This window comes from Microchirus variegatus, assembly GCF_963457635.1.
Source record: "Microchirus variegatus genome assembly, chromosome: 10".
Taxonomy (NCBI): Eukaryota; Metazoa; Chordata; class Actinopteri; order Pleuronectiformes; family Soleidae; genus Microchirus; species Microchirus variegatus.
In genome coordinates this window covers 20,708,871-20,732,954 of record NC_139811.1, presented here as the reverse complement: position 1 = coordinate 20,732,954, position 24,084 = coordinate 20,708,871, and the positions used below count along the sequence as shown (strand labels likewise).

The following is a 24,084-nucleotide window of genomic DNA, read 5'->3' as shown; positions in this document are numbered from 1 at the left end:
GACTGCAGTAATACGGCCCCGCCCCCCTACACAAATGGCAAAATGGCGACCGAGAATTGTGAACATGGACCTGTGAACATGGACACTGACATGGACATGCTCAGCGACGAGGAACTGGAAAGGTACGACACGCAAAGTGCATGTTGTCAGCGGCGGGGACACGTTAGCGAGTCACTCGCTTGACGATTCGTGCTGTCAAAAATCTATGCCGTGTCATTTTTGTCGTGACGCTAACTAGCGCTTCGCCGCTAACTAAAATGTAGCCCTGGATAATACTTATCAGTGGCTGGCAGCTCCTGTTAACTGGGTTTCTGTGCTGTCGTTCAAGTGTCATTTGTTTAACGGAGTCGATCGGATGTAGTGTTATGCTTAGACGTACTCGCATTATTCACAGTGTGGCATGAGCTGGCTAACTACTTAATGACACCATTCACTCATTGTGTGGTCGTGATGTAAAACATGAAGGGCTTCCAAAAAAAGTAACGGGCGGCTGTGGTCCACGGCATGGTGTCATATGTTCCTGGCTCTGCTCTGCATGTCTGCCTCACAAAATAGCTGCGTGCTTGATTGGAGTAGACACTTCTGCTCCGGCTGCTGGTTTGGCTCTTTCTATGTTTAGCTAACTGAGGCCAGCAAAGTGTTCAAATCCCACCCACTTCATGTACAGTTTACACTGTAGTTCTACACTGCTGCCCCCGTGGAATAGAAGGTGCAGTAGCATAAAAGAGCAAGACAGCCAGTTTCCTCAACATCTCTCTGTGAAGTTTCCAAGTCCCCATCAGTTTCTTCCCCTGTGCCATCTGACTACTTAACCCACAACAACCCACACTCAGCCTCACACAGGAATGTAGTTGTTTTTGAGCATTAAAGAATGTATGTTATGATTAGAATGTTTATTTATTAGAGCTCAACATCACACTTTCAACCAACGCAATTAGCAGAGGCAGCAATTGTCAGTTTTTGTAATAGTTCTAGTCTCGATTTGTTGCAAATTAATACAGTTTAATACTTATATTTTGGAAGCAGATTCATCTCGGGCTGCAGCTAACGATTATTTTTATAATGTCTGAAAAATTGACCAAACTTGGAAATAATGATGTCAATCATTCCAATTTAATGATTGTTATATGGAGCAAAGAAACCCAAAAATATTTTCATTTAAGAAGCTGAAAAATCAGAGCACTAAACAGATTAATCGATGAACAAAATAGTTGAAAGTTATTGATCAATTGAATGATGATCGTTGCAGCTCTAAATTCTGTATCATTAGTTCATATTTTGATGATACCTCGGTGGTTGGTTTGGTGGTTCATGTTTTACATCTATGGTGAATATTGAGGCTGAACAATCATCACTTCATTTTCAAATTGGAATCAATAAATCAACCTATAGTTTATTTGTTGTGTTAGAATACAGTGTAGATGCATTCATAAAAAACAGATAAATGGAAAATAATTTAAGTGAAAATTAAAGTAAGAGCAGTTGTGTTTTCATTTGGTCAGTTGGTTGCAATATGCAACTTCTCCTCTAGATGCCACTAAATCCTACACACTGATCATTAAATGGTTGTGTTGTAATAATCAATCTATCACACAATAATATTCAAAATGTTAACTGTTAACAAAACATATGCTCATGTTTTGATCTGATCCATGCCATGTTTCTATTATCAATCTTTCTGTTCTGCTCTTTTCTTCACAGGGAAGCAGAGGGCTTCAAAGAGCAAGGCAATGCTTTTTACATCAAGAAGGATTATGCCGAAGCATACAATTATTATACCAAGGCAATAGGTAATTATTTCTAAATTTGTCTGATCAGTCGTCCTTTTATTCTGAAGAAGCAATATCACAGGCTGTTTCCTCCTGCTGCTGTAAAACTGCTCTCATTAGACCATAATGCAATACAGAAACTATTTTGATTTAAGTGTACAGCAACCTGATAGTGTGAACTCTGTTTTATTACCCCAGAATGAGCCATTTATATTTATATCAGGAGCCAGCTCTGCTAAGGCTGCAGATTAGGACCACTATATGTGTACACAAAAGACAAACTAAACATCTTTTGAGTTTCTATTCTAACTGAAGGCTACAAAGATTCTTCAACACAGTGAAGTGGAAGTGAAGGGCATTCAGCTGCAACGTTTAACCTCGTCAATAAATATTGCTGACGATGTATGACACGATGTATCTTAAAAATGTTGACATCATTTAATAGAATAGGCTATGATTGCAAGCAGCAATATGTTAAATTCTGTCTGACGTGATATGTGAACTGTTTTTTTCTTCGTTTTCAGACATGTGTCCAAAGAATGCAAGTTACTATGGAAACCGGGCGGCCACATTAATGATGTTGTGTCGGTATAGAGAAGCTTTAGAGGATTCCCAGCAAGCAGTAAGACTAGATAACACCTTTATGAAGGTAGGTTGTGGAGAACAAGAGAGATGTTTTCTTTGTGCCCTCTTTGTTTTTGACACCTATTATCCTACTTCTTATAACAAGGGTGTTTATTCAGGACATTTAGTTTGAACTCTTTTTCTCCCCCTCACCACAGGGCCATCTGCGAGAGGGCAAGTGCCACCTGTCCCTTGGCAATGCAATGGCTGCCAGCCGCTGTTTCCAGAGGGTTCTTGAGCTGGAGCCAGACAACAGCCAAGTCCAGCAGGAGGTGAGCCGGCCTCTGTGTCAGAGAGCATGATCTGACAAAGTGGACATGATTATCCATTTTTAGATGACCTTTGACCTACAAAGTGCAAACAAAGTGTGATACTTATAGCTTTAAGAGGATATTGGGTAGAGTTACCATCAGATGGGATGTTTGAGGTCACTTCATGATTGCTTATGTTTGCAATCATGAAGCATGGCACACAAGAGGTCAGCAGTTGCTGTGAAGCAGTGAGCACAAGTCACTGCCAGAGAGATTTTTCATTGTCTCTGAATGGTATAAATTATCTTTTGGCAGATGAAGAATGCAGAATCTATCCTTGAATATGAGAGAATGGCAGAGATCGGATTTGAGAAGCGAGACTTCAGGATGGTGAGCTATGCACTTGTTTCATTGTTGACCTCTGCCAGGAGGTATATGTTTTCGCCGGAGTTTGTTTGTCTGTCTGTCTGTCAGCAACATAACTCGAAATGTCGCGGAAGTATTTGGATAAAATTTTCATGAAATGTCCGCAATGGGACCAGGAACAAGTGATTACATTTTGGGCGTGATCGCTATTTTGTGGGGGCTGAGCTGCCTTGGTGGAGGTCTGCGCTCTCCGAGTGCTTCTAGTTGTTCTATTTCTTCTACATTTGTGTGGTAAAATAACAGCCCTGTCAAGTAGCACAGGCTTCAAGTACATCTCGATTGTTTCTAGGTTGTCTTCTGCATGGACCGTGCCTTGGAGTCTGCCTCAGCCTGTCACAGGTTTAAGATACTGAAAGCAGAGTGCTTAGCCCTGCTGGGACGTTACCCCGAGGCTCAGTCTGTAGCCAGGTAAGAGTGCATCATTTTAAGAGCACTTTCTTTCTTTTATGGGATATTTTTGGGATATGTCACATTGATTACAGGGTAAGAAGTGGGGACAGTCTTTCTCATAGAAGTAAGCTGAGGCTCATGTCCTCCTTCCATTATGGGCATGTCTGTTACCACATTTATATTTCAGTTTCTACACCGCTGCAACCCTGGAAACTGTCTCATCATGGCTGGGAAGAGAATCAGTTCTGAAGTTTACAGTTGTTTGATGCAAGAGGAAGACAGAAGTTGTGTTTTTTCTCTGTGTGGTTTTATTTTAACATTTATGTAAATGATTTGTTTCTATTCAGTGATATTTTGCGGATGGACTCCACAAATGCAGATGCACTGTACGTGCGTGGTCTTTGTCTCTACTATGAGGACTGCATTGACAAGGCGGTCCAGTTCTTTGTCCAGGCCCTGCGCATGGCTCCTGACCATGACAAGGCTCGACTTGCATGCAGAGTGAGTAATACACTTAATAAGAGTTTTGTGAACCAGTTTAATTAAAAAGGTCAACAGAGGACAATTGTTTGAGAAAATGCATTATTGTGGTCAACTTTTAGCCACTTTAAGTTTAATTGACTTCCACTTTATATTGTTTTTTTTCCCCCACAGAATGCCAAAGCACTTAAAGCCAAGAAGGAGGAGGGGAACAGGGCATTCAAGGAGGGAAACTTCGAGGCAGCCTATGAGCTCTACTCTGAGGCACTGACAATAGACCCCAACAACATCAAGACTAATGCCAAGCTGTACTGTAATAGGGCCACTGTTGGATCTAAGGTGAATGATCTGCACTGGTTGCACCAGCATCAACACATCAGCAGCTCTAGTAAAACATAAATGACACTTCAGTGTGTTTACATGCAGAGGATTTACATGGAGTTCTTGTTCTTGTAATAGTTTTGCTCTCTTTGCTGTATTTACCCTCTAATATCCACCCAAGAAGACTTGACCACGAGCTTTGCATGTTCTTCTCTCCTTTGCCTCGTCTTATTTTAAACTTTCTTTGACAGCTGAAGAAATTAGATCAGGCCATTGAGGACTGTACCAAGGCAATTAAGCTGGATGAGACCTATATTAAGGCTTATTTGCGGAGAGCGCAGTGGTATGTATAAGATTTCTAACTGTTTATCAGCGTCATTATCTTTGCTGATGTTCTGTTCAAACTTAGTAACAATGACAGTCCGGTACACACTGTGTTGCAGCTACATGGACACAGAGCAGTATGAAGAGGCTGTGCGAGACTACGAGAAAGTTTACCAGACAGAGAAGACAAAAGGTGAGAATGTGACTCCTGCATTCCGCTAAGACTTTTTGAGTAGGGGTCCTCCACCTGTTGAGTAACCTATTCCCTCTGTCTTATCCTCTTTCTACAGAACATAAGCACCTCCTGAAACATGCCCAGTTGGAGTTGAAGAAAAGCAAGCGGAAAGATTACTACAAAGTTCTCGGTGTGGCTAAGAATGCCACAGAAGATGAGATCAAGAAAGCTTATCGCAAACGTGCACTTTTACATCACCCAGGTGCTTTTTTTCATCAACCGTTATGGTTTATTTGACACAAACAGATATAATAATTGCAGTTTATCCATATGTAAGTTGACTTTTTTTGCATATTTTTTTCCCTTCTGTCCTTAGACCGCCATAGTGGTTCAAGTACTGAGGTGCAGAAAGAAGAGGAGAAGAAGTTTAAGGAGGTGGGCGAGGCTTTCAGTGTCCTTTCAGACCCAAAGAAGAAGTCTCGCTACGACAGCGGTCAGGACCTGGAGGATGACGGCATGAACATGGGAGGTCAGTACCTGGGGAAACTTTGGGGTGGGATGTCGGGAGGGTGAACAGATTAAAATGGAGTCATTACAGTGAGAAAATTCAACTTGGCTTGTGTAGTGATGATGATTCTGTCCTCTGTCCTGACAGATTTTGATGCCAACAACATTTTCAAGGCTTTCTTTGGAGGCCCAGGGGGTTTTAGTTTTGAAGGTATTATTATAGCCAACTTAGATATAATATACTACTTAGAAATGGTATGTGTATTACCAGGTGCTGACATGTTTGTTTGTTTTTACAGCATCTGGACCAGGAAATTTCTTCTTCCAGTTTGGTTAATTGGAAGATTTGTCTACAGAAACAATTACTACAACAGGACTTTTCAAAAATGTCAATCCCCTGACCCACCATCCATGTTTATTGACTGACTGATTGAAAGTCAGGTTCTTTTCTATGCCATTGACTGACTGAATGCAACCCAATGTTGACCACACGCAGCAAATGATGCGATGCCCATATAGCTAGGACGCTAAGATGGCTCCAACTCAGTTGATAGTGTTACTGGTTTTGGATTTGGTTTTCTTCTGTGCAGAATGAAACAAATTTGAAAGTCAGTAATGGTTAGCAACACTGGTCCAACTAAAAGATCGTGCAGCTATTGTATGCAAGCTTTCGAGATCCGTGCAGGAAGTGAAAAACTCTTGAGATGCACCTGAGCTTTGAGCAAACAGTTATCCAGCTCATCTCACCTTACTGCTGAGGGAGTTCTCCCTGCATGAAAATGAATAACTTGGTTGATTATTCCTGAAGAAATCACTGCGCAGACAGAACTTCCCCCTTTTTGAAGAATCTGGCTGCTGTAAATCCACACTGAAAACTCCCTCCTCCTCCTCCTCATAAGAGCATCACTTGAACTTTTTTTTTTTAAATGCACCACAGCTGGAGCTTTGACCTTACACATACAGTAAAGCTGAACCACACTAGAAAGATGGCGGTGGAGGCAGCTGCGCTGGCCTTGTTGCCAGCGGAGTTCCTCCCTCTTGTGTTCACAGGTTTTATGTTTGATGTTGCCATTCACAGATTGCTGCATTGTACATTTTACTGGAATGTAAAGTGTTGATTTGTGATAATAGTTGATTTTTTTTTTTTTTTTTTCATTTTTTAATTTTGATATGTATATTTATTGTAAATTTGCTGTCTGATAGAGCGATAGGTGAAAGATGAGAACATTTTTCTGTAAATTTATGTGTGCACCAAGCATCCCTTTGACACACATTCAGGTCTCCACAAAATATGGCACAGAAATGGACGAATTCAAAATTAGTCCATTAGTCCAAAATTAAAGTGGACTAATTTTACTCATTGCCACAGACAAATATAGGAATAGAGCAGTCACGTGATTGTATCATCACTGACAATCACTTTGGGATCATTGCTTTTTGATGAGCAGTGTTTTATTTGGTGCACCTGATATGAAAAGAAAAGCATCCTCATCTTTGCTCTCTGTTTTTGCCCTTATGGTGAAACCATCCTCTGTTTACCCTTGAAAAAGTAACAGCCGTGTCAATAAAGTTGGCCTCCTCTGAGATTCTGCTGGACTCTTTGTTTGAGTAGAATAAAAGCACCAGGTAACATTTTCCAGTATGAATGGTGTCATTTGTGCTGCATTAAAACGGGCAGCAGGGGGCACTGTTGCCCTACTTCTGGTTTGTTGTCTGTGGTTGCTAGGATACCGGAGTTGTTGACGTGTTCACGTACCTTACACTGTATTTAGGCATTAGTTTAAAGTGCATAAAGATGTCCCACACAGATGGAGACCGCACTGGTCAGAAGTCAAAGGGCGTATTTTCCACTTTAATGGCCGACGGGAGTTGGCTGTTCCTGAAAGGAGAATATAAGAAGGCTATCGAGAGCTTCACGACAGTGAGTATGAGCCCAAGTTACCCAGAAAACTTGACTTGTTATACTGACTCACTGGTTCCCAAACTTTCTGCCTGGCAATGTTTGGCAGACAAAAAAAAATCTAGACCATTTAGAACAGAACGAAACAGTGAGTTCTGTATTGTTTGTGTTGCTGTTTTGTATAAATGTGTAAATCTGCTGAAAACGAGGTAGTACATCTCAAGGGGCTATCTTTCTTATAATAATACATTCAAATACATTCTTTGGTATTTACCAAACCTTCGATATGGGAACCAACTTTCGAGACCTAAGTATTTTCATGTAACTATTGAGTTTTTAAGCCATTTGATAAAAATAATTTATTGTTGATCCCTTTCAAACAAAAATTTCTGTCCACTTTTGGGATATCTATCCACTAACTATTTGGACAAAATATTGGGATCCCTGACCATTACACCAACCAGCAACCAGCAGCTTCCACACTTCTTGGAAGACTTTCCTGAAGATTTAAAAGTGTTTCTATGGGAATGTGTGCCCATTTACTCTGTAGAGATTCTGTAGATCGGTCAGGCACTGATGTTGAACAGGAAGCCCTGGCTCACAATCTCGTAAAATCGACCTACCTGCCTAACTGCCTATCTATCTTTCGTGTTTCTTCGACGACTGCAATGGTTCTATCCTGATGTAGGTTCATCGGTTTTACTCTTTCCTGCCACTCCCTTTCATTAACGTGTGCATACAGGCTTTGCTGGCATGAGAAAATATTTGTTTACATCTGTCCTCAGTGTTTCCCTCCATGTTGTTGCTGTCAACTGTGGTAGTTTCAGTAACTAGTACAGATGTCTTTGTTTAGGCCCTGACTTTAAAGCCTGACGAGAAGAGCTGCTATGTCGGCCGATCCAAATGTTACCTGAAGATGGGGCAACCTGAAAATGCCCTAAGAGATGCTGAAGCTTCACTCAAAGAAGACAAGACATTTTTTGAGGTGAACCGAGTAAATAAGATAAACTTGTTAATGCACATCAATAATCTGTGTCAAGTGTTGCCTGTGTGTTTATTTTGTCTTTTTTTTTCAGGGATTGTACCAGAAGGCAGAGGCTTTGTACTACATGGGAGAATTTGAGTTTGCGCTGGTGTTTTACCACAGAGGACAAAAGCTACGTCCTCAAATCCAGGAGTTCAGACTGGGTATCCAAAAGGCACAGGAGGCCATAGAAAACTCTGTTGGCAGTGAGTAATTCAACACTGTTTTGCAACTTCTATTGTAATTTCAACATGTGAATTTTCTCTTTGCACTTTAAAGGTGCATTATGTAATAAATCTAAAGCAACTGGCCATAAAATCCTTCCTCCTAATATGTCACAGAGACTCAGGAATAATGTTCATATAACAAACTGAACTCACCAACAACAACAGTACAGACAAAATAGTTGCATTAAAAAAATATTTTGCAGACTGCAAATCATGTTTATGTTTTGAAATCATGTTTTGGCATGTGGCGCCACCTACCGCCGTCTAGCAATCGTTGCAGTCAGTAGAGTCTCAGCTGCAGAGCAACCACGGGTTGCCATTTACGTCAGAAAACGAAACCTAAAACCTTGGTATTTTGAATTTGAATGTAGTAACCGTTTTTGGCCACATTCTTCCATATGGCGCCTTTAATGTTTAAAATATAAATATTTTTTGTTCACAGGCCCGTCCTCTGTGAAACTGGAGATTAAGGGAGACTTATCATTTCTCCAAAAAGATGAGGAGGTGAGTTTTCAGTCAAATAAAAACACATCTTTGTTTTGTTACTATATTCTTAACATTGTCTGTATGTCATTTTCAAACTGAGCTTCCCTCTTCAAGAAAAAATGCAATGTTTTTGGTTGAATGGCTGTTTTTGTACAGAGGGCACAGCCAATTACTGCTATTCGGCATCTGACGACTGAGAATAAACGGCAGACCCAAAAGACGCCAAAGAATAAGAAGACAACCAAACAGCTGCTCGGAGAGTTTTACAGTGACAAGATGTATCTGGAGAACCTGCTGAAAGATGGTGGTACTGTGTCATTTACATGTATCTGTACATTGTGTTTTATTATTAGTATTATTATGAGATGAAGTAGATATTGAATCAGATTTGCTGTCAATGTGGCTTGGAATCAGACTTGGTAAAAGGCAAGACGAAGGGAGGGGAACGCCTGCAGGACGTCATCCAGAGCTGCCTGACATATCTTGACACTTGCACTGAGCTGTTGGTCCAAGAGAAGCCAATCAGTGCACGGCAAAGGGACCAAAAGACAGAGCGACAAAGAGGTAGAAAGTCTCGTTCCAGTGCTGCTTCTGATCCTGCTCATTTTCTGATGAAGAGCCTGGATGACATTGATGCAGGTGAGTTCAATTTCTGGCTAAAGTTGTAGCTTGGTGCTTTCCAATAATGTTAAATGTATGTTTTTGTTTTAGACCTTACCTCTGGAAATACAGAAGGTAGTCTCAAGAAGGCAAAAGAAGTCATGAAGATGGTACAGAGATGGTCAGAGAAAGATGTGCCAGATAAAAAAGAAGTGTTGGGAAGCCTGCACAGCTGCATAGGGAACGCTTTGATGGACCTGGGAGAAATGGACAAAGCCTTAGACCACCATGAGAAAGACTTGGAGTTGGCTAAACAGTGGTGAGAATCAGACAACATTTGCATAAGAAGAGTGAAAGTATATTACAATAACAGATCAAATGTTCAACTCGTCATCTCTTATCAACAGCAATCATTCAGATGCGACGTCCAGGGCACTGGATAACATCGGCAGAGTCTACGCCCAAACTGGAAAATTCTCACAGGCCATTGAGTTGTAAGTCAATAATGAATCTTCCCTGACACGCGTGAAATGTCCGATCAAGCAACAGAATTTCTTCTCTGTGTGTTGGCAATCAGCTGGGAAAAGAAGATTCCGCTGCTGCGTGGTGGTTTGGAGAAGACCTGGTTATTTCACGAGATTGGTTGGTGTTACCTGGAGCTCGACCGCTACGAAGAAGCTCGAGACTCTGGCCTCCGTTCACTCGCCGCAGCTGATGATATTTCTGACGAGAAGTGGCAGACGAATGCCAACGTGTTGGTGGCACAATCCGAAAGTAACTCTCTTTCTCTGCTTTTAGATTTAAAGCTGCAGTGCGTAACTGTTGGTGACGTTTATTGTCGATGGTGTTTTATTATGCCTCTATTTGGTCTTTGTGCACAGAAATGATTTAACATTATTTATATGGTTTGTCCATCTTTAGCAGTAGAATTTACTTATGGAGCTTTTTTGTGCACTTTTTTGTTGTTGTTGTTTTCAGTCACTCTACTCCACATCACTTCCTGCGTGCAGCACGAGAATATCATTAACCCTTGTCATAATATTTAGGCCACCTGGATTTATATTGATTTTATGGCTATAGACTTGTGGAAAAATGTTCAATGAGTTCTTCTGCCTCTTTTTACAAGATAACTTTCACTTTTGATATTTGGCAGTTATTCAATCGTTTAGGAATTACGGTACTGAGACACGCTGATGAATCTTGTCTGTGATTGGACGGTCGTTCCATGGGAGTCCTGGAGGGCAACTGTAATAACAAGTATATGGGCGCAAAGCTCTATTTCTGTGCTTTCTAGTATCCATCCATCCATTCCACTGCTTTATCCTCCACACCAACACTCAGCTGACACAGGGCAAAAGGCCGGCTCACACCCTGGACAGATCTCCAGACCATAGTTTGTGAATTGTCTAGATATCACAAGTGGTCTAGGAGTTACAGTAATGAGAAGTACACATGCCAAACCTTGTCGGCGAAGACAAGATTGGTAACAGAAGGGTTAAGCAACGCAACCACTATATTAAGAAATAAAGACAGTCTTGTGGAGCTGGAACCCTTAATTATCATTGTGTGACAATGATTTAAATATAAGGGACATTTATTTATATTTTTAGGTTGCACAGTACAGTTTTGAATGTATTACTGCAATGCTGTTATCACTGACTTGATTTTTAATTTAAAATGTCCCCTTTTCTTTAATGTCAGTGAAACTTGGACACTATGAATCCTGCGTGGACAGCTTTGAAAGAGCCTTGTCATATGCTGGTCTACAAGAGGACAACTCTGCCACAGAGGCCATTCAGAAGGTTTGCACTCTATCATCACTTTAGACATATTAACAGCTATTATGTGATGACTGACGCTTGTCGTTCTTCATGTCAGGCCCTTGATGAAGCAAAACGACACCTATCACAATGAAGACCAGTGTCCAGTCGAGCCTGAATCCAGCCTGAAAAGAAGAGTTATCTCGACCGAAAATCATCTTCAATAGAGATGTATAAATGATTTAAACTTGAGCATCAGTATTTTGACATTCAACGGATGTATTTGATTTGGAGAATGTTTTCATTTATTAAAAAAAACACCAAAAAAAAACAACACTTGTGACAGTTTCTGTTCACTGGCCTCGAAGCACGTGGTGTAGGCATGCAACTTGTCAAAGGTTAAAATACAAGCACAGCTGCTATGCAACACAAATAATGAACCAGACACTGGTGCGAGGGGTTGGTTCATGTAACCTGTGGAAGGTCATTTCAGGAGCAATGGCCTCGTGTTATTAAAAAAAGGTTGTACGTGCAAAAACGTATACTGTTCTCTGAGAAGCAACATGGGGAAGTAGTTTAAATCTCCTTCAGTCTGTTCTTGACATTTCCCAGGGAAGTGAAACCAGAAACCAAATGGCTTTCTATAAATGTTTTGATTGTTTTGAATTATTCTTACAGAAATGCTATGAGTTTCAGTATTACAGATATTATCAATTACATATAGTGAAATATACTATTTACATTTTTGTCAAGGTTTGTTACAAACTGCAGCCACTTGTTACAAACATCAGACACATTAAACAGTAACACACATGTAAATGAAGTGTTTAGAAACTTAAAAACAGTGTCAAATTGTGGTCAAACACAAAAGTGTCATTCATAATCGCCTTTAGACGGCCTTTAAAGGCCGTGACAGAGATAAAAATGTCCTCTTTCACTTCAGTGGGTTTTCTTTTGTAATAAATTACAGTCATTTGATGCAGCAAATGAAAAGGTCAGTTGTCCAAACCAAGGTTTTTGGGGATGTGTTGTGTGATACAGTGTGAAGACTGTGTGTTATACTTGGTCACTGATACAGGATGCAGTAGCTTAAATACACTCACACACACAAGTTCAGGGAACTCCCACATATCACTTTTATTTATATATTACAACAGGCATACATGGTGTCATTTACATGAAGATAACGGCTGCCTTCAAGGCTCACACACACATACTGCGTAGAAATTATAATTGATAATAATTAGTCCTTTTTTTGTATTCTTATTTGTGAAGGATTCATTGCTTGAGTAAAAACAGTGTAAAGTGAGGGATTTGTGCAAATAAATCGCACAGTGTGCCCCGGAGACATGCACTGACATTTTTTTGGGAAACAAATTCTCACAAATAAGAATAAATATAACACACCGTGGGTATTCAAAGGGCAGATGTGCATGATCCCAAGCAGCACGTTCGCTCTGTTGTCTTATTGCTCAACAGGCCTGTGTTTGGGTGGGTGAGCACTTGTTTGTTTTTGGGACAGAACTGTCCGCCCCACACCCAAAAACGTTATGCAATTAATGAATAACAGTGCTACTTTCCATTTTAATAATTTGGTTATATTCCTTCACGCCATGTGAAGAGTTTTGCATGTATGCAAAGTTATCTTAGAACTATGATAGTGAAGTGATAGTGAAGTGAGGGTCACACTGGCTGTGTGTGTGCAGGTGTTTTGTCCTTCAGTAAACTGAGTCTCTTTTGGGTTAATAATAAACAAAACCTATACATTTGATGATGCCTTTGAAACACTAATCCAGAATGTTTCACCATTCTCCTGATATTTTATTATTATAATCAACTGATTCATCATGGATAATAAAGCTGCTTGTGCTAAGTGTTAGGGAAAACTGAAAAAAAATTATCAGTAAAGCACTGTGTCAATAAAAAAATAAGGGAAGATGGATCATATTAGGGAGGGATGTGTTATAAATAAACAAATAAAGACTAGGGCGTAAATACGGAAGAGGATAAGAGTCAAATGTATTTTTATTTTATTTATTTGAAAAATTGCTTTTAATTTTTTTCTAATTTTGTTTCAAATAAATACATAAATAATTCAGATATCTGACTTTTTAAAATGTTTCCCCAAAAATTCATATGTGGCCACAACAACCCTCCTCCATGATATTCTGACTTTTTTCCCCCTCACAATTCTGTGTCTCCAATTTGTCTCCCCCCAAAAAATAAAAGTAATGTGTGGCCAAAGCCCTCCTCTGTAAATAAAATTTAGGAATAATAAAAATAAAAAAAATAATCTCCAGTTGTGCCATCCTTCCGCTCTTCAGGGGCGTGACCGTGGCTCCGCCTAGTTGCGCGTCCCCGTGAGTTTCCATTTGTTACCGCCACCTTGAAGAGAGCAGCGCGCGCGCGTCTGTGCCCAGGGTTTGCCTTGTCATTGCATTCAGGCAGAAACGCGTGGTCAGCGGCTTCACAGACACACACACACGCAACACACACACAGAGCCTCTGCACTGCAACCGGTAAGTTGGCACCTCCTCAAACAAAAGGCCGCCGGGAACTGTTAAATTGAACTCGTCTTTGTTTTAATTGCATGTTCTCAGACTGTTACAGGAAGTAATTCCTCTCTCTCTCACAAACAGCGACTTATTTGCGCCCGTGTATCACTAAACCAGTTCAGACGTGGCGCTATTGTAGCTGCTTTGAACCAAAGCTGCTTCGCTGCCAGGCTAATAATTGTTTTTGTCTGGCTTCTGCTGGTGTGCTGGTGCTGGTGCACGCTGCCACTCCCCGCCTGACCACATTGTGCGTTTGGTAAAACACAGTGTTCAAACTCTGACGAATTTCTAACCTTTTATATCAAATTTATCCGCAGCTATTGACGCTTAAACAATAAAAGGTTCCCTTTTGTTGGAGTTGACGCGTTCATGTCGGGTTCAAACTTCCTTACAACAAAGGACAACTGGCCTCTGGCTGGTGGCGCATTTACATTTGTGCTCATATGAACGAATTGAATTCAGTTTAATGTTCGTTATTTGCTCCTTATGTGGCAGGTCTGCTCTGTGTGTGTGTGTGTGTGTGTGTGTGCAGCTGCTTTTTAATACTTGAGGCCATGTTTAATTTTCACGACCACATCAGGTTGAGTTGTTGAAGCTTCTTCCCCCTTGTGTCTCATGACAGGATGAGGTTTCATCATCAGACATCTGTTCGTTTAATCCTGCGTTAGTTAACCAATCTTGCCACCTCCTCTCTGGGCAGAATATAATCCGGCGGAGGAGCTCGCTGCTGCTGCTTTGACACAACCCCACGTTCTCTTAACTGCCCTTTGTTTATGATTACTGGCCACTTTTAGCCCTGTTCGTGATTAAATGTCAGATTTCGAGAGATATGTTTACAGTCATGCTTGTGCTTCTCTTCCTCTTTAATTTGGTCCTTGTTTGCTTCATAACACAATTGGAATTTCATTGTGTTCTAGCAACATGGTCGCCCACCCATCCCATATTCTGTGGTTTTAGCTACTTTAATGTGAAGGCAGATTAAACTGAATGCATTTGCTTTTTGATGAAGAAAAAATACTTTATTTTAATTTACCGAAATCTTAGTTTTGTGTCGAAAGAGTTATTGTCTTTTACACATCATACTCTTCAGACTGAAGGGAACATCTGTTTCTCACAGATCTGCACAAATATCACACTGAAATCATTTTTAAATATGTTTTTTGACTGAAAATGATAATAGTGATGTCAAAAAAAAGACCATTGTCTCTGATCTAGCGACTCGTAATAATCGCAACTAGATATTTCAAGGCTCTCAGCCCTACTTTAGAGGATACAATTTTTAAGTTTGCAAACACAATTTCTACATTTTACCACTGAAGAATGAACTGAATAATTGATGAGCAGAAATAATCGTTTGTCTCAGTCCTAATGTTGTGTAACTTGCATTACTCATTACATGACCACAATCATGACAAATGTTCTTAAATTTCCTATTTTCTCCACACATGATTTCCTTGTTATATGGAGCAAATAATCCAGATAATATTCACATTTAAGAAGCTAAAAAGTCAGAACACTTGTAATTATTTTTAAAACAATACTCAAACGGATGTGTTTAATAGATTATTAATCAAGTAATTGTTTCAGTCCCTGTAGAAATAATGTACTCTTCAAGATAAAGTCTATGGAAAATTGATGCTTGTGTATGTAATGGGTAGGTTTTATGAATTCATTGGGTTGATCAGAAACTTTTTTTTTTTATCATGCATTTAAGGTACATGGTGGTGAATAAAAGGAGACTTTAAGACAGACATGGATACAGAAACGAGTGGAGAGGTTTTGGATGCGTCAGAAACTCCACAGCCAGTGGAGACTAAAATGGAATTAGAGGTTGAATCAAAGGTGGAGACACCAGAGGAATCCACTGAGCCTGAGAAGCCACCAGCTGCTGCTGAAGAGACTGAGCAGCTGGCAGTAAACGGTCATGATACAGAAGTGGTAAACTTTGAAAGAACAGAAGTAGTGATTGTGACGGAAAACGTGACATCATCCGAGGAGAAGGCAGATGGTGACGGTGTGCCCAAAGACCAATCGGACATCGAGGTGGTGCCTGCTGTGGTGGCAGCTTCGCAACCAGATGAGTCGGCTGAAAAGATCTCTGACCCAGTTGCTGAATTAGCCACAAAATCAGAAAACATCACGCTTGAGCAGCCTGTGCCAGAGAACAACCCAGAAGCTTTGCTTGTGCAAATGCCACTGGCAGAGAGTGCCCCTGTACCAGAGCCAGAGAAATTGGCAGAATCAGTTCCAGAAGCTGAAATACAACAGCAACCTTTACCTGAACCAGTCGCAATGGAACAGCCAGTAGATATGCAACCACCAGGCCCTGAGGAGAACTTGCCAGAACAAGTGGCGGCTAAAGTGGAAGAGCAGCCTGCAGGAGAAACTAACAAAGTGGAGGAGGCCGAGAAGAGTGTCACAGCTGAGCCTACAAAAGAGGTGCAAGAGGAAAAACCAGCAGAGATGGTTCAAGTACCAGAAGTTTCATCAGAAAACCCAACAGAGGAAAAATCAGTCGAGTCTGAGATGGTGAAAGGAGCTGAGGCGGCCGTGGCAGCAGGAGTTGTTGAAACTGAGAAGAAAGAAGCTGAGCTTGAAAAGGAAGAAGATGTTGTCCCTGCATCTGGTTCTCTGTCCTTTGCCCTGCTGGAACGAGAGCAGACCAAAGAAACCCTGCGCACCTCTCGTACTCTTGTTGTCCTCCGAGGTCTTCCCGGAAGTGGTAAAAGTTTTTTGGCTCGTGCCATAGCTGATGCCTACAAAGACCACTGCTCTGTCATCTGCGCTGACGACCACGGCGTAAAGCCAGAGAATGCGGAACCGGCTGTGGATGGATACAAGGCTCTGGATGAGGCTGTGGTGACCTGCTGCGGTGCGGGAACAACTTCCCCCGTGCTGATAGTCGTGGATGACACCAACCACAGTCAGAATCGTCTGGCCCGCCTGGGAGAGATTGCTCAGGAACACCAACTTGTTGCCATCTTTTTAGAACCAAAAACGACATGGAGCAGAGATGTAGATCAGCTGAGCAAGAAGACCAGGCGAGGACTGGAGGAGGCTGCCCTTGAAGCCATGAAAAGTCCCTTTGAAGAAATGTCCATTCCTCTCTTCTTTGGCTGGTTTCTTCTGTCCTCTGTCCAGGAAAAGGTTAAGTGCACATCAATGGACTTCCTTAAAACACTGGACACCTTGGAGATCTTCAAGAAACACATGACTAACTGTGAGTGATATTTTTTTGTTAGTAGTTATATTTATTACAAAATCAAATGCATCGTTGTGAAATATTAAATCCAGCAGATTACGGTCTCCTCTTGATTGTGGCGAGGATGCAGCTGAACTTTTTGTTTTATTTACAGTCACTGATAAACCTGATAACGAGGTGGATCTGGAGCAGTACTTCAAAGACAAAGGAATCCTCCATTGCACTACAAAATTCTGCGACTATGGTAAAGCCGAGGGTGCCAAAGAGTATGCACAGAATACAGTAAGAAACTGCTGTTTTTTGCTAATAAAATCTGATAGCAACATACATCATCTTTGTAATACATCTATTAAACCATTGTATTTCTTTCCTCCAGGCTGTGAAAGAGTTATATGGTTCAACCTTTGAGCTGTCACTGACCGCTCTCTTTGTCACACCACGTACCGTTGGTGCCAGAGTGTCCCTCACTGACGAGCAGCTCCTGCTGTGGCCAGCAGATGCCGAATCTTCTGTCCCCGCTGCTGCTTCCTTGCCTCTTGGAAGCCGCGCCCACATTACTCTGGGCTGTGCAGAGGGTGTGGAGCCAGTTCAAACGGGCCTGGATCTGCTCGACATATCCATCCTGCAGCAAGAAGGCCAGAAAGGTGAGCAGGTCGAGATGGAGCTTGGTCAGCTCACCTATTTCGGCGAAGGAAGGTGGTTCCTTAGCCTCACGGAGCCCATCTGTGCCCCAGCCTGCTTCTCCAGCCTGTACATGCGCAAGGAGTCGGAGTCGGCCAAAAAGGAATCTGAGAAGAAAAAGAAGCTAAAGTGCACCATACTGTAAATGGAAAACATGGGAATGTATGGTTTGAACGGAAGAATTACAAGGCTTTCTCTGTGCAAGGTGTTTGTGTTTGTGCAGTGTTTGGGGATTTAGCAATAGCCACCCTAAAACCACAAGCTATGTGCCTTTTCTATTGATTTGCACCACAACCCAAGATGCCTTCAGTCTAGGTCGGCTTGTTGGTGTTCACAATCTTGTTTTCACATATCACTGCCAGGTTTGCGTTACCTGGCTTTTTGCTGAGGACTTGTTAGCATCGGTCTTATGTAGAATAGGCTCCACTCGCGTTTCCACAGTGATCCACAGCTTTGATTTCCTCTTCTATTAATGTCAGTGTTTCGCAGTATTCAGATGTGGATAATACTTCCATTGCATGCGTTCCAGGTTAATTGTAGCATCATAAAAACATTGTCTGGTGTTTTCTTTTGGCTTAGATGAACGTTACAAATTAACCTATTATTATATATCCATGAACATGTGAGTGCATGTGTAGCCTAGGAAGGAAATTGTTACCATAGCATAGGGTCCAAAGTATCCGAGTGAATGTCGTTCATTGCGGTTCTTCCATGTAAAATCATTGCACTTTGTGTAGTTTTGAAAGGCAATCTGCAGGTGAATTTTGGCATCTGTATCAACAGCTTGCACTTAGTACTTATCAAATGCTGTGAAACTAAGTCCATGTTTTGCAATCTTTTCTACTGCGCAAGACTACACCGTTGATCCCTTTTTATCCTTCTTCGAACAGCACTTATTGTACTGCATTTCAGCCTGTGTTATCTGTGACCCAACTTTCGAGGGGCAACTCCTACTTTTGTGTAGCTCCTGTGAATCACTATTTTTGCACTTGTTTTGTAAAACTTAATAAAAAAAGAACATGCTTTGCTCCAGTTCTTGTTCTCAATACCTTTTTAAATGCACTTTTTATGTCACGGTGTGTGGCCACGTATCTAGGACGGTGTTATCTGCACATGGTAATTCTCTCACAGAATGCTCTTGTAGTTGATACAAGACTCCAATAGAGGGCACTTGTCCTTCACTAGTCAAAACAAAATTACAGTAAGTCATTGTGGTAAGGTTGTTCTCTTCAAACTTCACCACACACACACCCTTGTTGACTATACAGATACTTGACTGTCAAACATTGTACCACACACTGGGTTAGACAGTTTCCCTGAGCTCCCGCCTGTTTGCCTTTGCCCAACAATCCTGGACAGTAAACCTGCAAGATCAGGTGCTTGGCTTTCATCATTAATATTTGCTTAAAGGAATTCAACCATCTATGTATTGTGTTTATATACATTACACGAAGCATATCTTTCTTGTGTTTGAAGGCTTTTTTTTGTGTGAAAAGAACAGGTGATACCAGATACCAGTACCAATATTTGATTTATTATGCATGACGACAAAAAATTACAATGTCAAACAAAACAAAAAACTGCAGGAAGAGGCAGAAATTCTATTGGTTTATTCCAAGCTTCCACTGAACTACACAAAAGACAGTATGCCGAGGCTACACCGATTACAGAACAGTCACAATTTATCATGGTGTTGTTCAGTTCAAGTACACATGACATTTTTGACAGCTAAATGGAACTCGGCCCTCGTTTATTTGATTGTTTACAACTGGGCATTTCCTGATGAAACCGTCAGCCATGAAAAATGCCAATTGTTATTGTATGTTGTTTGGTTCTGCCTCCTTTATACTTATCATCTTATACATATGCTATAAATATCATGTATACCTTCTATTTTTAAGTGTTTATATATCAGCATAAATGAGTGTAATAATATAATCTAGAGGTAAAAGATGTGAGTTTAATCTCTGCGTCCTCTGAAATACATATAGGCCAAGGCCAGGTGAAAGAGCAGAGTCTCACATGTCTCAGATCACCTCAGAGTTAGTGAGTTGATCGCGTGCGTGATCTAGTGTTTGCATCATTGGCTGCTTGACAGATAGGGAACAAGTTCAACCAATCAGCGTCAAGAGGTGGACAATTGTCCTGTCTTCTCATGGAGTGGTGTGTGAGAGAATGGGGAGCTGAGAAAGCTATGATGCCTTCACGTACTCCCCGGGAATTTAATGTTCTTAATTTGCTCCATTCAGCTGACACACAGAGACACTATTTAATATAAATATATATATTCAACAACCTGTTAAAATATCAGTTGCCTCCAACAAGCACATTTTGCTTCACTTGTAGAATTTTAGTGTAAAAGTCAAGTTCACCTCTATTTTAAATAGATTGTTGTTGCAATATGTAGTATTAAGACAGTAACAAGCACAAAAAAGTGTCTTACCTGAAAATGACTTTGGTAGAGGTTGAAGTCACTTTGTGTAATGTTACTTAAGTATTATAAAAAAATGAGGGGCAGCTCAGTGGTAGAGTCGTCATGAATCGATTGTGAATGGGTATGAAAGATGTTTGATAAAAGACCAGAAATACACTATATTTTTTATTCTGATTTTGTTTGGTAGTAACAAGTAACAAAGATAGTTATGGGGAATGTATTGGAGTAAAAGCACACAAATTATTTAGTAAATGTAGTGGAGTGAAAAGTGAAATTTTCTAGATTTGTTTAAATTTAAAATTAATTTATTATTAGGGTTATTATTTAAACACTCTAAAAACCATCAGAGTGTGTTTCAGAACGTGTTTGAGTTCACAAGTAAGTATATTACGCATTACTTTAATATTTTACTCTTAAATTACTGACGTTTTTAATGCAAAAAAAAGGAAAAAACTTGTTTTTGTTTGCATGATTGTCCCTCGTTTGTTGATGAAAAACGCTAATTTCCTACGGTCCGTGAAAGCAGCGATACAGAACGGCATGGAACGGTCCAATCAGGAGCCAGGAGACATCAGCTAACCTATCGGCAGATGGACGACGGAGACAAAACTCCCAGGAAGCAGCGTCCTCCTCCGGCACTGGTCTCCACTCTCTCACACCGGCAGACAGAGCGTCCTAACACCGCACAGGAGACAAGACAAGAGGACTCACCTATCCGTCCGAGGGACCAGACACGTCCACACCTGTGAGAGGAAGTTTAAACAAAAAACAGGTACAGTTGTCACTGCTTTTAAATGAAGCGTTTACTGTTTAGTTTTTAAACTCTTCCTCACCCTCATCAAAGATCAGCAGATAAAAAAAAAAACTAGTTGAACAGCTCAGTCCAGTGTTGAGTCTGTTCTCTTGTTCCATCAAAGTTATTATAGGAGCATTTAAACAATGATTCAAGTTCTCACGGACAAATAGTGATGAGCACAATGTGTTCTGCTGTCTAACCGGTTTGTGAATGAATGAATGAACCAGACTCAGGGGCGGCGCCAGAAGTTTTTGGGCCCCTGAAAAGAAAATATACAAACATGTTTTTTATCAGTTTATAATCCCTTTAAAATAATGTTTTTCGTTCTCTGTGAACACAGTGTTGTTCACATACACAAAACCCTCTCAGGACGGCTCTAAATGATGAAGTTTATTATGCCAGGTCTCTATGTGGCGCTGTGATGCTAACACTCTGGGTCTCCTTTAAAAAAAAAAAAAAAAAGCTTTTCTAACTTGCAATTGCAATTGTCTGTGGCCCCCATGGTTCTCAAACTTGGGTAGGTGTACCACCAGTGGTCAGCAAGCTTCCTCTGTTGGTACGTGGAGGAAAATCAGAAATACTGTTTCTACTGTATATACCAGAGTATGTGATCAGAGTTGAGCTGAGGGATTTTGACCAGAGTGCGTTGGCGATAGCACAATAACAAATAAATATGAATAATAATTGGAGTTTCATTATCTCTCGCTCCATCATATATAAGCGTGCGAAGTGTATGTGAGGAAGAGGAGGGTGATCTTACTGGGAATAAATCTGCCTCCTGTGGAAAGTCTGTAGCTGACTTTGTTCAGCCTATTTACACCACTGTATTTAAACACTGACGATTCCTAACCACTGGGGTAGCAAGTGTTGCAGTAGAAAAAAAACGTGCTAGGTCACTATGTTGGAAGAAAATGGTCAAATCAAAAAAAAAAAATTACCACTGTCTACATTTATTGGAGTTTTTGCACGATATATATTTCTTTTGCAATATATACTCCCCTTTTATATATAAACCCCTTCTAATTTAATTTAATTTCATTTAATTTTACAAATTACACAAATTGAATTTGTCAAATTTGATCTTAGGTGTGAGTATGAGTGTGAAAGTGGATGATTGTTTGTCTCCATGTGTCCCTGTGATGGACTGGCAACCTGTCGAGGGTGTGACATCGCCTTTAGCCCGACATCAGCTGGGATTGGCACCAGCACCAGCCTCAACCTTCATATGAATGAATGAATGAATGTTCAATAAGACCCAATGCCTTGGACAACAATTCACATCTCTGTATTTTTAGGCTAAGTTGCGATATAAATAATGAATGAATGAATGAATGTGACTCCCTCCTTTGTTAATCCTGGGAAGGATTTTTATTTCTTTATATATTTGTTTATTTATTGACGTATTATTGATGATATTACTTTTTTTTTCCTTTAGTGACATGCATAGACTGACTTTGGAGAGATTTTATGGAGTAGCATGCCTTTACATGAAAATCCACCTGCAAATTTGCGTTGGTATTTATGGTTTGCTTGTTCTGTTACAATATATTTGTTCAAGTTTACAGTTTTAGTTTTTTACAATTTCAAGCTTTGAAAACTATTTGATCTTTGTTTTTGTGTCTTTGACAGTAAGATAAAAAAAAAGTACTTTTTGTTCAGTTGTGTTTATGTATTTGGTCAAAATCATATTGCCTAGGTTGTGCTGAAAAAAGGGATATAAGACACTCTATATTGCACATTCTTATAGCCTCTGGTTCAGGTTTTCCTTTCCTGTTGTACAGAAAACACACAACTGCATAATATATCAACATTACATATATATATATATATGCTTATACCCGCAAATTTAGATGACAGCATGAATCAGCAGGTCACAAGGTAAAGTTGAACATTTATATCGTTTAATTCCTCTCTCGAACATCAACGTGAGGTTTATTCTTAGTCCTCTCCTCTCCCCTCATCAATCACCTCCTGTTTTTAAATGTTACTGTGCGTCATTTCGACCTGTGTTGATTGCTGTTGTGGTGGAACAGTGATATTTAACACCTCTGACAGCTGCTGTTGCGCAGAGGAAGTAGGTGATAGATGGACCGGGCACTGGCTCTGGATGAAGAAGAGACCAGAGCTGTGATGACTCAGGGACAATGATGATCAATAGTGAGCGTGGTCCGTGACAGTGCCATTAATCCATTTAAGAAACGGCCGCCTCTCTGGGCTCCAGTGTGCAGACGTGGGTCTAGTAGGAGGCGACATCGGGGGCTTTCAGCGTAATGAAACACGGAGAAGGAAGAGAACGACGGTGCAGGTGCTTCATCCCTGCAAGGTTACTCATATGAGGCGCACAGTGCTTGTCAGGCTTTGAGAGGAGCTAATTAAGGAAGGTCTAGTGTTTTAGAGGCTTAATGAGACACTTTTCCCTTTACCAGTGTCCATTTGAATTGACATTTGACTGTAAGGCACAGACCCAGTCTTTCAGTCTCTTTTGGTTGCGTCTTAAATTCTAAACGTCCATCACACATTTTGTAAAACCCACTAGTATAAGTCGTGCTGCAACGATTATTCGATGAATCAATTATTAGTCGTTTACTAAAATAATAGTCAACTATTTTGGTCGTTGATTATTTGGTTCAAATAATTTAAAGCAAGCTTTCTGATTTTTCAGCTTCTTAAATGTGAATATCTTCTTGTTTAGTCACTCCATTTGACAGAGAAGTCATTCAAAACTGAAAAATCTATTCTATAATAATATAATTTAGAGGTTTTGGAAATACCAATTGACATTTTTCCACATTTTCTGACATTTTATGGACCGAACAAAGATTAATCGATTATGAAAATAATCGTTAGTTGCAGCTCTGAAGACAAATCATCAATGAAAATAGGGAGTCGGGTCATGTTCGGCTCAGGTTTTTGTGAAAGCAGATCAGCAGAGGAGATGATCTTATGTACACGTGGAAATCTGAGACTTAATTGGTAAAGGGATGAAAAATACTACGATGTGTTTGAATTTAACACTTTCTGGTCAGGTTAAAAGCAGTTTTATGAAGTCATGTCATAGTTTTGTTGAAAGAAACACGTGATAAGAATTCTAATGTTGAATTTGTTCTAATTTAAAAAAAAAAAAAATTGGCCGCTCAAGTCAGGGACATGTT

The 24,084-nt window shown here is 40.4% G+C and overlaps 3 protein-coding genes across 3 annotated transcripts; all 3 read left to right on the top strand.

The window, feature by feature from the left end:
* The first annotated feature begins 37 nt into the window (after window positions 1-37).
* Window positions 38-6,822, top strand: dnajc7 (DnaJ (Hsp40) homolog, subfamily C, member 7). Its single transcript, XM_083896108.1, has 14 exons — window positions 38-122; window positions 1,702-1,790; window positions 2,294-2,418; window positions 2,552-2,665; window positions 2,960-3,034; window positions 3,360-3,478; window positions 3,808-3,961; window positions 4,115-4,279; window positions 4,513-4,604; window positions 4,705-4,778; window positions 4,876-5,022; window positions 5,137-5,289; window positions 5,416-5,478; window positions 5,567-6,822. The coding sequence occupies exons 1-14, from the start codon at window positions 43-45 to the stop codon at window positions 5,602-5,604; spliced, it is 1,488 nt and encodes a 495-aa protein (XP_083752234.1). The 5' UTR covers window positions 38-42; the 3' UTR covers window positions 5,605-6,822.
* A 240-nt stretch (window positions 6,823-7,062) lies between these two features.
* Window positions 7,063-11,418, top strand: odad4 (outer dynein arm docking complex subunit 4; the record flags this gene model as incomplete). The annotated part of the gene is made up of 11 exons (XM_083895873.1): window positions 7,063-7,188; window positions 8,021-8,152; window positions 8,244-8,397; window positions 8,861-8,922; window positions 9,061-9,211; window positions 9,319-9,543; window positions 9,616-9,823; window positions 9,912-9,998; window positions 10,082-10,278; window positions 11,206-11,306; window positions 11,383-11,418. The coding sequence occupies 11 exons, from the start codon at window positions 7,063-7,065 to the stop codon at window positions 11,416-11,418; spliced, it is 1,479 nt and encodes a 492-aa protein (XP_083751999.1).
* A 2,234-nt stretch (window positions 11,419-13,652) lies between these two features.
* Window positions 13,653-18,710, top strand: cnp (2'',3''-cyclic nucleotide 3'' phosphodiesterase). Its single transcript, XM_083896843.1, has 4 exons — window positions 13,653-13,783; window positions 15,534-17,039; window positions 17,176-17,303; window positions 17,398-18,710. Exons 2-4 carry the CDS (start codon window positions 15,572-15,574, stop codon window positions 17,845-17,847), a joined length of 2,046 nt encoding a protein of 681 aa, XP_083752969.1. The 5' UTR covers window positions 13,653-13,783; window positions 15,534-15,571; the 3' UTR covers window positions 17,848-18,710.
* Window positions 18,711-24,084: the final 5,374 nt, after the last annotated feature.